The sequence below is a fragment of the Dermacentor andersoni genome, chromosome 2 (assembly GCF_023375885.2).
Source record: "Dermacentor andersoni chromosome 2, qqDerAnde1_hic_scaffold, whole genome shotgun sequence".
Lineage (NCBI taxonomy): Eukaryota > Metazoa > Arthropoda > Arachnida > Ixodida > Ixodidae > Dermacentor > Dermacentor andersoni.
The window spans coordinates 93,251,100-93,266,902 of record NC_092815.1 but is presented as its reverse complement, the minus strand read 5'-3'; the positions used below and the strand labels follow the sequence as shown (position 1 = coordinate 93,266,902).

Sequence of the window (15,803 nt, the reverse complement as noted above, 5' to 3'; positions counted from 1 at the left end):
ACGCCTCTTTCCGGATTGTCACTTGCTACTGCAAGTGCTTAACCCGTCAAACCAACTGCAGCCTGTACAGCCCATGTCCTGATTCAAGTCGTTATGTACACTATATATAATTTGTAGTGATCTCACCATGCTCCCACGCAATTATTCTGGGATGGGATTTTCTCTCTTCCCACAACACTGTAATCAATTGCGCTCTCAGGGAGGTTGAATTCACCCAGCTCAGTGACCTCACCTTCACGGATTCTCATTCTTCTGCTAAACTTGTCGTCAAGGAGAGAGACAGAGAGAGAGAGAGAGAGATGGAGAGGAAAGGCAGGGAGGTTAACCAGATATTAGACTCCGGTTTGCTACCCTACGCTGAGGATGGGATGGGAGATCGGGGTTAGAAAGAGGACAGGGAGGAAAGCGTTAAAAGAACACACACACGCACGCACACACAGCAGACGCACGCACACACGCACACACACACGCACACACACACGCACACGCATACGCACATGCACACACACGCGCACACACACACACACACACACACGCACACACACACGTACACACACACGCACACACACAAAAGGCGTTCCAGTTAAAGACGTTCACAAAGGCCGGTAGCTCACAAAAAGCGCAATAGTGCTTCCACGGCCTTCTTCTGTGTGACGTTAGTTCTTTGGATGGTGTACAATTCTTTTTTCCTCTAGCGGTTGGTCATCCAGCTGCTCAAGTTCGTGGCGAAGGCATTCCCTCTGTGGACTGTACTATACTGTACTATTCCCTCTGTGACTGACTAGCGGATGTTTTATTCGAATGCGCCTTAGTTACTATATAGTGTGGCGCCCATCTTACGATGCGTTCTTTGTTCCCGCATCTTGTGAGCTAATAAATATTCTGAAATAATGGAAACTAGTTTGGGCAATTCGCATGACGCTTAAATTATGAAGCTGGACGAACAACAGTATCAATGGTTCCAAAGAAACGGAGACGATACAGCTGCTAACTGTGGGAGCTTTGCTTCCACTCCCTCATCTCTGTTGGCCCACTTGCGTGGGGGCTTGCGTTGTTCCACGACACCCTCGAGTGTTCGCACAAGCCCATTGGGGGCCCGTACGTGCAGCATGGAGTCGAATTCGCGAAGGTTTTTTCTTCGTAGTGGCCGTTCACCATTGGCCGGCCGCTTTCCCTAATGACGTGCCCCGAATCACTCAATCCGCTGGCGTCTGCTCTTATACGAACAGTCCTAGCGTAAGAGTTTCTTGTTTTCTTTTTTTTTTTTCTTTGTGAATACGGGCCCTGATAATTAGAACAGTATGACCAAGCACTGGGAAATATCGAACGTTGCAGTGAATTGCGGCTTTTTTAAATTTGTCTGTTGGTTGCTTGTCTCAACAACCGGTGCACTTATTTCATCATCCGGTCCCAAAGTTGTCCACGCCATATAAACGACCAGAAAGGCCCATGTTCTGCTATGCGCAAATTACAGCCGTTATGAACGCAGCGTAGGCAATCACGATGGATGAACAGTTTTGCGCCCGTCACAAGCCTCGCTTCCTAATTTATGGCTTTTTGTAACCGCATCTGTTGCTTTATGAGCACTCTCGTTGGAACTTTCGACCACGTAGGGATACAAAGCGGCGTCATCTGCGCATGTATATTGCTCATTGGCGACGTAGGCCAGAACTTCGTCAATTTACAAACCTCCCTGTTATTCTCGTGGTTATGCCAGTCAACGAGCAAGAGCATTCTCCACTGGCATATGCTTAGAGCGAGATCGTTCGAAGGCAGCAGACTGGTTCCTGGTTATAGTTATAACCGCAAACTCGGCCCACACACGCTAACGATGAGCCGGAATATTCTGCCGGGCTGGTTTCCAAGAGGCGCGGTCAATTTAGGCACCCCTAAATAGCTCTTAGATTGAACTGTGCTTGAAGGTATATTTTCATCATCATCATCATCATCAGCCTGGTTACGCCCACTGCAGGGCAAAGGCCTCTCCCATACTTCTCCAACAACCCCGGTCATGTACTAATTGCGGCCATGCCGTCCCTGCAAACTTCTTAATCTCATCCGCCCACCTAACTTTCTGCCGCCCCCTGCTACGCTTCCCTTCCCTTGGGATCCAGTCCGTAACCCTTAATGACCATCGGTTATCTTCCCTCCTCATTACATGTCCTGCCCATGCCCATTTCTTTTTCTTGATTTCAACTAAGATGTCATTAACGCGCGTTTGTTCCCTCACCCAATCTGGTCTTTTCTTATCCCTTAACGTTACACCTATCATTCTTCTTTCCATAGCTCGTTGCGTCGTCCTCAATTTGAGTAGAACCCTTTTCGTAAGCCTCCAGGTTTCTGCCCCGTAGGTGAGTACTGGTAAGACACAGCTATTATACACTTTTCTCTTGAGGGATAATGGCAACCTGCTGTTCATGATCTGAGAATGCCTGCCAAACGCACCCCAGCCCATTCTTATTCTTCTGATTATTTCCGTCTCATGATCCGGATCCGCCGTCACTACCTGCCCTAAGTAGATGTATTCCCTTACGACTTCCAGTGCCTCGCTGCCTATTGTAAATTGCTGTTCTCTTCCGAGACTGTTAAACATTACTTTAGTTTTCTGCAGATTAATTTTTAGACCCACTCTTCTGCTTTGCCTCTCCAGGTCAGTGAGCATGCATTGCAATTGGTCCCCTGAGTTACTAAGCAAGGCAATATCATCAGCGAATCGCAAGTTACTAAGGTATTCTCCATTAATTTTTATCCCCAATTCTTCCCAATCCAGGTCTCTGAATACCTCCTGTAAATACGCTGTGAATAGCATTGGAGAGATCGTATCTCCCTGCCTGACGCCTTTCTTTATTGGAATTTTGTTGCTTTCTTTATGGAGGACTACGGTGGCTGTGGAGCCGCTATAGATATTTTCCAGTATTTTTACATACGGCTCGTCTACACCCTGATTCCTTAATGCCTCCATGACTGCTGAGGTTTCGACAGAATCAAACGCTTTCTCATAATCAATGAAAGCTATATATAAGGGTTGGTTATATTCCGCACATTTCTCTATCACCTGATTGATAGTGTGAATATGATCTATTGTTGAGTAGCCTTTACGGAATCCTGCCTGGTCCTTTGGTTGACAGAAGTCTAAGGTGTTCCTGATTCTATTTGCGATTACCTTAGTAAATATTTTGTAGGCAACGGACAGTAAGCTGATCGGTCTATAATTTTTCAAGTCTTTGGCGTCCCCTTTCTTATGGATTAGGATTATGTTAGCGTTCTTCCAAGAAGGTATATTTTATATCGCTCAAAAAAATTATTCTTTTTGTATTCGTCGTGACTGTAGAATGCGCTGCTGTGCTTTGGCCGTGCAGTGTGCTGAGTGACGTCACTCAAGGCCGTCCAAACTTGGACAAGATTCCAACAGGAAGTAATTTAGAATCACTGGAAAACAAGAAAAGTAATTAAATTACGTTAGTTCTACCGCACGGTCGAGACGCAGGTAAAAAGGACTTTATTTAAATATTGTTGCAGGTGAATACTTAGAAATGGAAAGTTAGCATCAATTTTATATTCTCAGCGCGGAGCTGCGAAATAAATCCCTGTGTATACTTCAGAGAGAAAGCTTTGATTTAGAGGAACTATTGTGCGTTTTCAATGCATTTTAGGGCTATTCTTTAAGTGAATGCCCATCTTTTTCTTTCAGAAACCGTCTTCCACCTTGTCAGTTTGCGCTAATCTCGATTTGTTAGCCATGCAACTACTTAGCCGTTGTGCGGTCATCAGAAGCTGAACAACCATTATAACGGTAGCATAGAGGAGCGCATCTGTTTGCTATGAGAAGGCACCTCGCGGGTAGGCAAACAGCCAAGATAGGATGAGAAAACGTACACCGGATAGGCATTTTTATTCCTTGTTTGTGGAAGCTGCTTGTAACTATGTCACCTGCATTTAACTTCAACTGCACTGAAGGTTTAGCTATAGCGATTGAGCGTCCACTGCGCTGAAGTTAGCGACAGCGATCGAACATTGTTTCCTCTAAGAAGAAAGCCTGCCTCTTGGAACTGAACGTACCCTTTCATTCTGGAGAGGGCCTGCAGTAAGAGCTGAGTTCTGGTTTGTATTTTTTTTGTTAAGTGTGCATTTGTGTGCGTACGGCGGAATGATTATTTTGAGGACAACGGAATATAAGCTCGCTAACTGCAAATGCTCGCCGTTATATTTGATTTCGATCTGGAAAACTATGAAGGTAGTCTAAGTTTGAGCCAACGCGCCTTTCCGTTGCTGTTGTTGTTAGTAGCTGTTGTTAAATGTAGAAAAATGTGAATATAGGCGTGTTTTAGGGACGTCTAGTCCAAGATTACTAATATACTATACTCAGACGAAAATACTGAAGAAAAAGATCTCAACCCGCATAAGACGCAAAAAGGCAACAAGCATGCAAATAGTTCGCTTTAAACGAGCACTATATCACCGGCAGCACCCAGTCCAGTGACTGGGGCAGTTATACACCGCACAGGAAGTAGGGAGCGCACACAAGTCCTGTACTGTTGTAGCCACAAAGCATGGCTTGCATTCCCGAGGGGACTTGGCAATACAGCCGTTTTGACTTACAATGTACATATTTTCAGCCGCAAAAGAGAACAACTCACTATAGCGAAACGTAATATAACTGCTGCATTTCTTAAACTTTTCTGGCGATAATGGAACTGATGTGAATTGATAGACAAGTACGCGTTGATCAAAGAATATTTTGCAGTCCTTCGTGCCAAACGCAAGGTCTAATGAGTGCTAGCCGAAGCAATATGTTACCTTTAAACACGGCAACTCTTATTAAAGGAGCCCTGCCACGCTTTCTATCAAAGTTGTCAAAAGCATGTAAGCCTAGAAAGGGCACAATTTTATAGATATCTTGCAGGAAAAATTGTCTGATTGTGTTCAGTAGAAACGGAGTTAGCAGCAGTCAGTTTTCTCTCTTTATCACCTGCGTGGTGCTTCCGCTCCTTCTTCAACGGCCTACGGCAGAGCGCAGCAGTGCCAGCGACACTCCGTCTATACTGAACGTCACGGCGGCGCGCAGTTTAAATTTGCTTTTGAATCTTTACGTAGACGCCGAAACTTGAGGTTTTTGCGCCTACTACAGGCTAAACTTTGAGGTTCTCCCTTATCTGGCACTTGAGTTGATCTAAAGTTTCTATGCTGTAACGGCAAGCACTATCGCTCAAGCTGTGACGTTAAACGGCTACCAATGTGTTTAAAAAAAAGATATGCAGATCCCACGCACTGTGGGAATTGATCTAAGCGAAGCTTTGTCTACAATTTGTGTCCATTTACTTTATTTGGTAGTGATATATTGACGGCATATACGATAGCCGTGACGGAATGTGAAATGTTACGTCGCCTGCTCCGCTTGTGTTGCTTTTACTCTGCTCAACACTTTATGCGAGCCTTCGTTTCGTCGGCACTAAGTGCACGCTATGGCGCCATTCTGGGTTGTAACGTTGTAGCTCCCAAAACTGCCTCCTCTCTCTCTCTATTCCCTCCCTAACATTCTCCCAACCTCCTCCCTCTACCGTCGTTGCCGTTGCGGGTGAGCACGGAGACAAGCGCGGCAGCTCCTGCACAGCAATTGTGGGGAGTCACGCCTAATACGGCGTCCAGAGGGCACTGTGCACATGCGACGCGTCGCAAATGTTGGCAGGAGTTTCTCTGGTGCCACACTCCTGTCATGTACTAACGCGATGGCGTTAAGGGCCCGTGTCGCAGAAAATCTGGTGTCGACGCCGCGGGCGCCACTTGGCAAAGAAGAAGATGAGAAAAGTTATGTAACAAAGAAAAAGAGGAGGAGAAGAATCATCACAAAGAAAAAGAGGAGAAAAGTTATGTAATACCAAAATATACCAAATGATTTGTCTAGTGACGTATCGAGAGGTGGGAATGCAAGAAGAGATTAACCCTAAGGCTCGTACAGGCCTTAGTGGTTAATCGAATCACGTATGGCTTACCTTACCAGATCCTGCACAGGGAGACGGAAAGGCAGGTGACCACGATAATCTGAACCAGTTTCAAGGCGGCTCTGGGCTTTCCTAAGTGTACCTCCTTGGAGCGCACGCTAGCTTTGAGAGTATATAATACTTTCGAAGAATTGAGACAGGTCACTGTGATGCAACAAAGAGAACGCCTCAGCTTCACAAAAAGTGGTAACACAATATTGGCTCGACTCAATATCGCAGCATACCTAATTTATCTCACCGAACAGGTCATACATCTCCCTCCATCGGTGTGATCCAAAATTAGAGTAGCTTCATTTCCTTGAGAACATGCATCCGGGCTACAACGAGGAAAGGCGCAAAGCACGCACGCAACATACTCAATCGACGTACTCCAATAACCGTAGGTGCAACACGTACTTCATGGACGCAGATGCATATGCAGAGGCGACCGGGCAGTGCTTCCAAAAGAGGTACGCCCTGGCAGTCGTGAACACGATCTGCCAGCAGCAAATAATCGCGTCGGCCATGGAGGGATCAACCACCGCGGATTAAATGTTAAATTAATTAAATTAAGCCTTCGCAAAGGGATTCGGTCGTGGTCACGGACTCCCGGGAGACATGTCTCATGCTTCTCAAGAGGCTCGTGACTGCGGCTAGCTTCGCGATATTTCCCAAATCCTTCAACCACCGCCATTGCCTACTGTGGTACCCTGGACACGCGGGGGTACAAGGGAACGAACAGGCTCACGCGTTAGCTTGAGGCTCTACTAACCAAGCGACGGCGTCCTCTTCCAACTCCAACCATTCGCACTCTCCCTCACAATACCTCATCAATTTAAATGATTTATGAAATCAACACACACACACAGACGCACACGCACACACACACACACACACACACACACACACACACACACACACACACACACACACACACACACACACACACACACACACACACACACACACACACACACACACACACACACACACACACACACACACACACACACACACACACACACGCGCACGCACGCACGCACGCACGCACGCACACACGCGCACACGCACACACGCGCACACACATATGCACGCACACACACACACGCACACACACATTCGTGTGCACAAATTTCACGCACAATGGCAAGGACGCATCGGAAAGCGAAGACACGCACTGCTACTAGCGGTGACGAGCAAGACTGCCGCGACGCCACGTTCGTGCATACAATCCACGCAGGAGGTTGTGTACAGAATCCCCTTGACATGCGGTGCATGCTACGTAGCTCAGACAGTCAGGTGTCCGAACAATTTTCTGCGCGAACAAGCGAATAATGTTAAGAATGGAAAGGAAGGTTTCTTAGCCCTGTAGTGCAGCGCATGCGGATGTGCCCCTCTGTTCGGAAAAACAAGAGTGATCTCTTCACACAAAGGGACGATCGAACGCGCATCATCGTTGAAACGGCTAGAACGGCACGTGAAGTATGCCTGTGGATAAGTAAGCCATCCCTGGCCTTATCACGAAAGGAGATGGCATTCTTAGACAATGCCAGCGCGAACAGTGAGTGGTGATGGCATCCTTATAATGTTTTTAATGTTTACTTTCTTCATCTTTATTGTTTGTTTTTAAATGTATATATTTATGTCGTTTTCCCTCTGTTTTTTCTATATAACATGTTGTATCAGGCAATAAACTTTCAGTTGGCAGTAAGCGCTTGTCCTAGTTTCTTCCCGTATCTTCTGTCCCGCTTCGCGCTGTACCACGCAGCCTAAAATTTTGTCACTGCCAAATCTTCAGTAACGGTAACCCTAACTGGCTTGAAAGGCTCATTTTATGGCAGAAACATATCTGGCTCTGTCGCTCGCTCTCCTTCTCTCTCTCTCTCACTCGTTTTTTCTTTCTCTCTTACGTTCTAGCGCAAAGAACTTCTTCAGAAAAGCCACCACTTCCGCTTCTATGGTGGTTCCTTCTTCCTCCTCCTTCTTCTTCTTCTTTTTTTTTTGTCGTCGGAAGGCACTGTCGATTGCTTCGATATTTGTGCATCTTCTGGCCTGTTCAATATCTGGTGTCTGTCATAAATACACGGGGCCGGCTGTGGTGCGTAATGTGACGAAAAAGAGATTAAAGGAAAGGGCTAAACGCGGAAGTGATGATGAAGGTCGGGTCACTGGCAAACGGCGGTTCATTGATATTCTTTTCCTCACGGATTTCCTCTATTGTGACTAATTATCGTCTTTATACTTGCACGTGATCAGGCGCCTCGGGCCAGCGATGTCGCGTTCGTTTTCAGAGTTTTGTCTTGCTGCACAAATACAGACCACGTCGGTCGCAAAAACAAAATATTATTGGTTATTTGGATTCTCCAGGTGCATTCCTGCTGTAGGCGTCGGCGTCGCTGTGATGTTCCGTATAACGTCCAAGGGCGATAACATCGTCGCGCGCCGTATGCTGTATGTGCGAGTGAAAGTGTGCGAGGGTGAGCCGACGATGGCATCACAATCTCACGCGTGCAAGAGTGGAAAGTGGGCAGTAAGCGCACCGTCTTCCGTAGCGCGCAAGGCACAGGGTAGCGGGGGAAGGAAGGTGTTCTACTCCGGCGGCTACTGCGTATGGCGCGGTCACGCGGGCCCTATCTTGAAAACGATCTGCGATGAGCACAGTGCCGGGCGCTGATATCTTCGTGTAGGCTGTGTTTTTGCCGCTTAGTTCGCGTTGAAGCAAGAGGCAGTACGAAGGTCGATTCGCTCGCTGCCCCACGTGACGCCATGCTTGTTAATTTAGTTAATAAGTGAATCTTCGCACGTTTATACGACCGATAAAACTACTAGCCTTAGTTTGTATAGCTGTCGACTAATTTACTATCGCAACTGATGCCTCACCTTTCGGGCGAAACTGCGACTTCCTTGTAGTGGAAAACGTTAGCTCTTATTTTTTTGGTTAGTGAGTCACGGCCACGTGGAGCCGGAAACCACTAATTGGGTGCAGATCGTATTTTTGGGCGTAGGGTTCCGCGCTGCCAGCCTGTGCATGCGATACCGTAAGGCCACCATTAATATGAATGGCGCAAATTACGATCACTCAAGTACAGTGCAGTCCGGACTGCCATTTGTCTCATATTTCCCCTGCCTCTAACGCTATCTTCACGCACGCTAGCTAAGTAAACAAGTACGCATAAAGCTACAAGAGCCTTGCGCAACTCGCAGAGCAATCGCAGCGACATCTGAAGCAATAATAGCCCTAACGTGTGGCTTTTTATTCATTTTTAGCTTGGCTGCGGCCACTCGTGCTCTATACTGTGGGAGCTTGGTCACTGTGAGAGGTAGAGGCATATGACTGGTCGAGTAAGCATGGGGCAGCGTCCGCCTAAGCAACACGTCATGCGAGTAGCTTTGGCGTTCCAATCAATCTAGCGATGGATTTCGTCACGGAGAAATGGTAGTCCGAATTGACCGCGACCTTTCAGTGCACACACGCTGCTTCACCACAGTGAAATACACAGAAGGATCGCCGATTGGCCTCAGTGCACTGCTTGGTATCAAAGAGCGAAAATGCGAAAATTCTGCTATTTCAGCAGATGCCGATATCACATGTCTGTTCACCATTACCACAAGGTTCCTTTGCACAATTAGAAAGAACATTCGAAACAATAAAATTTATTTCTACGGGAAAAACCGCTTTTGTTTAGCCCTCTCTCTTGTATTTGTTTACCTCATAATTATATGCAGGAGATACTCCAAGATATTGTTCCCCTAAATTGGTACATTGTATACTCTTCGTGCTGCGTAAATAAGAAGAAAATTTGTGCAGTGGTACTGTGGTGATTTCCGAACAGTGGCGATGTGTTCGGCGGAGTAACATCTTGCACATAATTCCGACGTGGTGAGTTGCAAAGCGAAGAATCGCAGCTATTGGCAGGACCAGCAGCCGCCATTTCATCAGGCCCCGCGGATCTTTCAGCTACACAACTCGCCGGTCTTTATCGATCATAAAAGCGCGAAAAATGAGGTGTGGAGAGCGTAGATTTTAGAAGTGTTTTCTCAGCAAGGTCGTCGGACGTCGCTGTCATAAGATTTAACGCGACAGCGTTAAGGAGCTCGTGTCGCAGAAAAGCCGGTGTCGTCGGTGTCGGTGTCGGTGTCGGCGGCGTTGGCCGTGAGCGATAAATCCCAGCAGGCACTTTATGAATAAAAAACAACTTGCAAGATGGGCTGGGTGGGAATCGAACCAGGGTCTCCGGAGTGCGAGACGGAGACGTTACCACTGAGCCACGAGTGTTTTTTTTTCACGAGTTTTTTTTTCTTTTTATTGCCAACTTGGCATAATACAGTGAAAAACAACATCATAACATCGCATTAAAAATGCTAGCTTGTGTCTGGCTAGCATAAGTGGGTAAAAAACGATTTACGGTCAGGAGTTCGTCCAGATAAACACACCAATCTGGCTTTTCTTCCTTCTGTTTGTACACATCTCGTAAATATGCAATGCTTTCGTTGAAGTTGTCCCGGGCTGACCTCGCGTTGACGTCCGCATTACGCACTGACATTCTGGTTTTCCAAACACTGTGCATTACTAGAATCATTAGCATATCGTACGGCACACCTTCGCTTTCGACGGGAAGAAATTGAATGCCGTAGGGTGTAAGCGGCAGTTCCTTTTTCAGGGTTCTTTGCAAGATGTCCCATAAGAATACAGCATCGCAACAATCGAGAAACATGTGCTCGATTGTTTCAGGCCTTTTGCATATTACACAGTCTACCAACCATGGTACCAACAACCCTTTTTCCTTTAGCCACGGTATTGTAGAAAGTGTGCCACTATGGAGCATGAAAAAGAAAGTTTTGACTGACGATCGGATAGTCATACTTTTAACCCTCTTTAAAACATTGCTGTCTGGCCCAGGATTGTACATCCTTCGATACAAGGGAACAGGCATCATCACATCAATTAGGTCTTTGTAGAGGCGTTTTCTCTTGACCTCGCTGAGGTATTCCATTGAAAATCTTACTTTTAGAAACTGGACAGCCGCAACAATTTCGTGCATGTATCCGCGGACATTGCGTTGCATATGGGCGCATGATGACACAATGACATCTGGCAATGCGTTCGCCAATCTCACTTGCATAACACTTCTTAAAAAAGGATTTCTTTGATTGCGATAATATACGAACCTAGAGACAATTTGTCTCACGAACAAATGAATCAAACCCAGTCCTCCCGATCACACTGGAAGGAACAAATTTGTGCGGCTCACCCTTTCCCATGATGAATTCCATACAAAAACAGCCAACACTCTATGCAGTCGTTGAATACTCATGCGCGACATGTGCAACGCTTGCAAAACATACCATACTTGAGCAATAATAAAAATGTTACACACTGTGGCACGGGAAAAAATTGATAGGTCTCGTCCTCCCCATTTTTGTGTTTTCTCTCGAGCCTTTTCTGTCTGTTCTTTCCAGTATTCTTGTGTATCCTTGTAATGTTGTAGTGGAACGCCTAGGTATTTACTTGGAGTAGTCGTCCACTGAATGTTGGCGTACGTGACTGGGACACTATCCCATTCACCATGCCAGAAACCCTGACATTTATTCGTTTATTCTGCTCCCTGTGTATTGACAGAAAGCTGTGGCATCTTTTATCGCATTTGTTACACTTTCTCTATCGGTACAGAAAGCAGCTATGTCGTCGGCGTAAGATAAAATTTTGACTTCACAAGCCATAATACGAAAGCCTCTTATTTCCTCATTTTGAATAATCTTTAAACTAAATGGCTCTAAATAAAGGCTAAAAAGTAGTGACGACAGAGGACACCCTTGTTTCACCGAAGAGACGACATGGATGCTTTTGCTGACTTGTTTGTTAATTATAATTGAGGCAGCGCATCCAGTGTACGAGATTTTTACACCTTCCAGTATTATTTTCCCTACATTTACATATTCCATAATGGCAAACAATATTTCGTGCGTGACAAGGTCAAAAGCTTTTTCCAGATCTATTTGGAGCATTGCCACGTGGTTGGAAAAAACATCACAACACTCTAAAATATTTCTTGCTATATGAATGTTCGTCGTTATGCTCCTACCTTTAATTCCGCACGTCTGGTGTGGTCCGACTATATCTTTAATAAAACCTTGTAATCTTCTTGCTAAGACCTTCATGAATATCTTGTAATCTACGTTAGAGAGGGTAATTGGCCGGTAAGAACCTACCAATAATTGCTTAAGTCGGTCGTCCGTTTTAGGAATGAGAATGATATGTGATTGACGGAAGGAAAGGGGAAGCTCTTCTACTTCATATGCCTCTTGTATTACCGCATGCAATGCCTTAGCTATAGGAGTTTTAAATTTCTTATAAAACGCTGAACCCAGTCCATCGGGACCGGGCGACTTTCCGGGGTTCAGATCATCGATTGATTTTTCAATTTTCTTTAATGTAATTGAGGCTTCTAGGACTGATTTTGCATTGTCATCTAGTTGCGGCATAAGTGGAAGAAAAGCGTTTACGAATCCCTTGTTTACTTCTTTCCTTTCACCAAACAATTTCCGAAAGTGCTCTACGAAAGCGTCTTCTATATCACTTTTCTTATCTGTGACTGCACCTCGGTACCTTATTTCTTTGATTTCTTTTTTGGTCGCGTATCTTTTTTCGTCACTAAGGGCGCGTTTGGTGGGCGTTTCGCCCATCCAAAAATGCTCTGCACGAGCCCGTATCACTGCTCCTCTATAATTTTCGACATCGATATGCTCAAGTTGTCGCTTGACGTCTCGAATTTCTTTACTGCGCAGGCCGGGGGTAACACTTTCTTGGCTGATCAAGAAGTCTAACTGGGCTTGCAGTTCTTTTTCGTGTTTTATTTTACTGTGCTTAAGTGCAGAAGCCCGTTCTATCGCCTTCATCTTTATTTTTTCTTTGAAAAGCCTCCATCTGCCAATTATGTTCTGGTGATCTTCAAGTAAATCATTAAGGTTTTCCATTGCGTAATCTACGAAAGGTTTGTCATCCAATAGATTGTCATTAAGTTTCCAGAGCTGCCAATTAAATGTACTTTTTCTTTTTTCTGCTCCAAGCGAGAAAGACACTAAGCTGTGGTCGCTGAAAGAAACATGATTGACTGTGTAATTACTGCACAAAGGTACAAGAGCTGTCGATATATAAGCTTTATCTAGTCTAGCGTGGCTATTTCCTTGAAAATGAGTGAACTGGGGGGAGTTACATGAAAACAAAGACCCAACGTCATCTAAATTGTGTTCATCCACTATTGCGCTTAAGAATATTGCACTTTTATCTCGAATAGGTCGTTTGTTCACTCTATCTTCTGGTTCACAAACACAGTTGAAATCACCCAGTAATATGACCAGCTTATCGCATAGCAGGTGTTTTTCCATTTCCTCAAAGAACACTCGCCGGTCATGTTCCTTGTTTGGTGCGTACACGTTAATCACCCTCCAATTTTTCATTGCGAAGGTGAAATCACAAACAATATAACGACCACAATGACTGACACTCAAAGATTCCTCTACAATCTCAATAGAATCTCGAAGAAATAGAGCACAACCTGCTGACAAACCTACTGCATGACTTATGGCAGCATTGTACCGATTTCTAAAAGGTGATACCATGCGATCACTTTGTTCCTGCGTTTCTACCTTTGTCTCTTGAACTGCTACGATATCCAGCTCATTTTCTAATAGCAGGCGACTAAGCTGGTACTGTCGTCTCCTAGACGCCAGACCTCTGATATTTATCGTCGCTATGCGTAGTGCTGTGCCTGATTTTAAAGCCATTTCTTTTTATATATTCTGCAAAATGATCGCATTACAGTACCCATTTACAATCTGAAAAATTAGTTAGCATAGTATAACACTTACAGCGAAGAGGAACCTTGTAGACACATCACTTATGCAGCACAATATGCGCTATAGGCATCTTCTAACCGGAAGGCTTCACGACACTTGCAAATGAGTTCGCTCAGAGTCCCCACGTCTTCCCGAAGACCACAAAAGGTTGCGCTGCGGGGAGAGTCGGCGTCAAGGCGGAGGTTTTCCCGCCGACCGCCGCTCAGCGGAAAAATTCGGCCTCTGCTTCAATAAAGACCGTCTTATGCCGAGTCCCTTCGGCGGTGGTTCTGTCTCTTCAACTCCTTTGTCTGCTTCCTCGACGCTCTCCTCCAATGGCCGCTTGGTGGGCTGTCCACTGAGGCTTTCGACGACGTCCATGCAGGTCTCTTGGGTTTCTTCCATTTTTGTATCCTCGCTGATAGGTTGACAGGCGTCCTTCGATGTGGTGGCTTTTTCCACGGCCTGGTCTTTGGTATCCCGTTCGCGCTCTGCTGGTTGACGCCTTTCCTCCAAAAAGGGTTTGTTGGCTGCCAGCGTTATCACTTTGCGGACTGTGGTGTCCTTTGACGGCTTCGAAGCTTCTTCAGCGTCGTTTTCATCCATGAGAAGTTCGGATGAATCCTCGCCACTCGTAGGCCCAGCGACGCTGGCGTACGTCTTAGGGCATTGACCTTCTTCATGTCCGAATCTACGGCAGGCATTGCATTTTGGAACCCGGCAGTCGCGGCGAATGTGCCCCGTTGCATGACAGCGCAGGCACATCGGCGGACGGCCTGATACGACCACCAAAGCTTGTTCACCTGCGACGTTAAGCTGGTGTGGTAGATCTTCCAGCTTAACGCCTGCCTTGAGACGCATGGACACCAACCTGGTTGTGGACCCCTTGTCAGTAATTCCGTGTACTCGCCACCGCTCTCTGCTAATTTCTGTCACTTTTCCATAAGGAAGGAAGGCCACCCGCACGTCTTCGTCTGGAACGTTGTGCAACAGCCAGTGCACTTTCATCCTTACATCTTGGTTTCCAGGATCAATAACGACGCAGCACCGGCCCTTGACCTTCAATTCACTCGCGGCGAGTAACTTCTTCACGGCTTCGGCACTACTGAAAGTTACGGCCCACACGTGGCTCATCCGATACGCCCCTAAGGCGATCACTTCAGGAAGCAGCGACAAACCAGACAACGCGTCGCGAAAATCTTCGACTCGGTAAGGCCGCGCTTGCACATCTCCGTGAAGAAAAACTGCATTAACAACAAGACGACCTGTTGGCAAATTCGGCAAAATCAACTCGTAGCCTTCTTCCGATGAAAAGTTCCTGTTGCCGCGGCTGGCAATAGCCGCTGTAGCCGCCCCTACGGAGCTCGTCATCGCACAACCGTTCGCTTCGGCGGCCGGAAGTTCGATCACTGAGCCACAAGTTCGATGCTTCAAAGCGGTACAAAAGCGCCTCTAGTGAACGCGGTGTTGCCTTAGAAACGAGCTGTTTCTAAGGCTCAGGCGTGCGTCGCTTGCTCAGGCGCACATTTCGTTGTCGCGCCGAACGCTGCGTTGCTCGACGTTCACCGCGTCCGATGCGGGGCGCGTAGTCGCTGCGCCGTAGCGCGTCTTACACCCCTTGGCGGGTCGACGGGAACGCTGTCGCGTTCCACTCTTGAAGGCGAAGCTTAAGCGTCCTCCAATTTTTTACTCTGCAACACTGCAAACAACACAACCCGCAGGTATAAATCTAATAGTACTGAACGGACAAAAGCTCTTTGCATATCAGCGCATTGTTTTGCAACAACACGTGGGAACAGGTTGCAATAAGCACTCATGAATCTGCTACTCCCCCGTATTCCCCCACGTAAGTTCTCAATAAATCTTTACTTTGCGAACCCGTTAACTCTGAAAACTCTCCTATATATAACTCATAGATAGCTGGTCCTTGTGGGGCCGCCCCTAGGTTTTGGGTGCCCTTGTGTACATTTGGCCTGCGTGGACAGAGCA

At 46.4% G+C, this 15,803-nt stretch overlaps 1 protein-coding gene across 1 annotated transcript; it reads right to left on the bottom strand.

Annotated features, from left to right (window-relative positions):
- Window positions 1–14,006: 14,006 nt before the first annotated feature.
- Window positions 14,007–15,185, bottom strand: LOC126541969 (uncharacterized). Its single transcript, XM_050188939.2, has one exon. The coding sequence runs from the start codon at window positions 15,183–15,185 to the stop codon at window positions 14,007–14,009; it is 1,179 nt and encodes a 392-aa protein (XP_050044896.1).
- Between the last annotated feature and the right edge of the window lie 618 nt (window positions 15,186–15,803).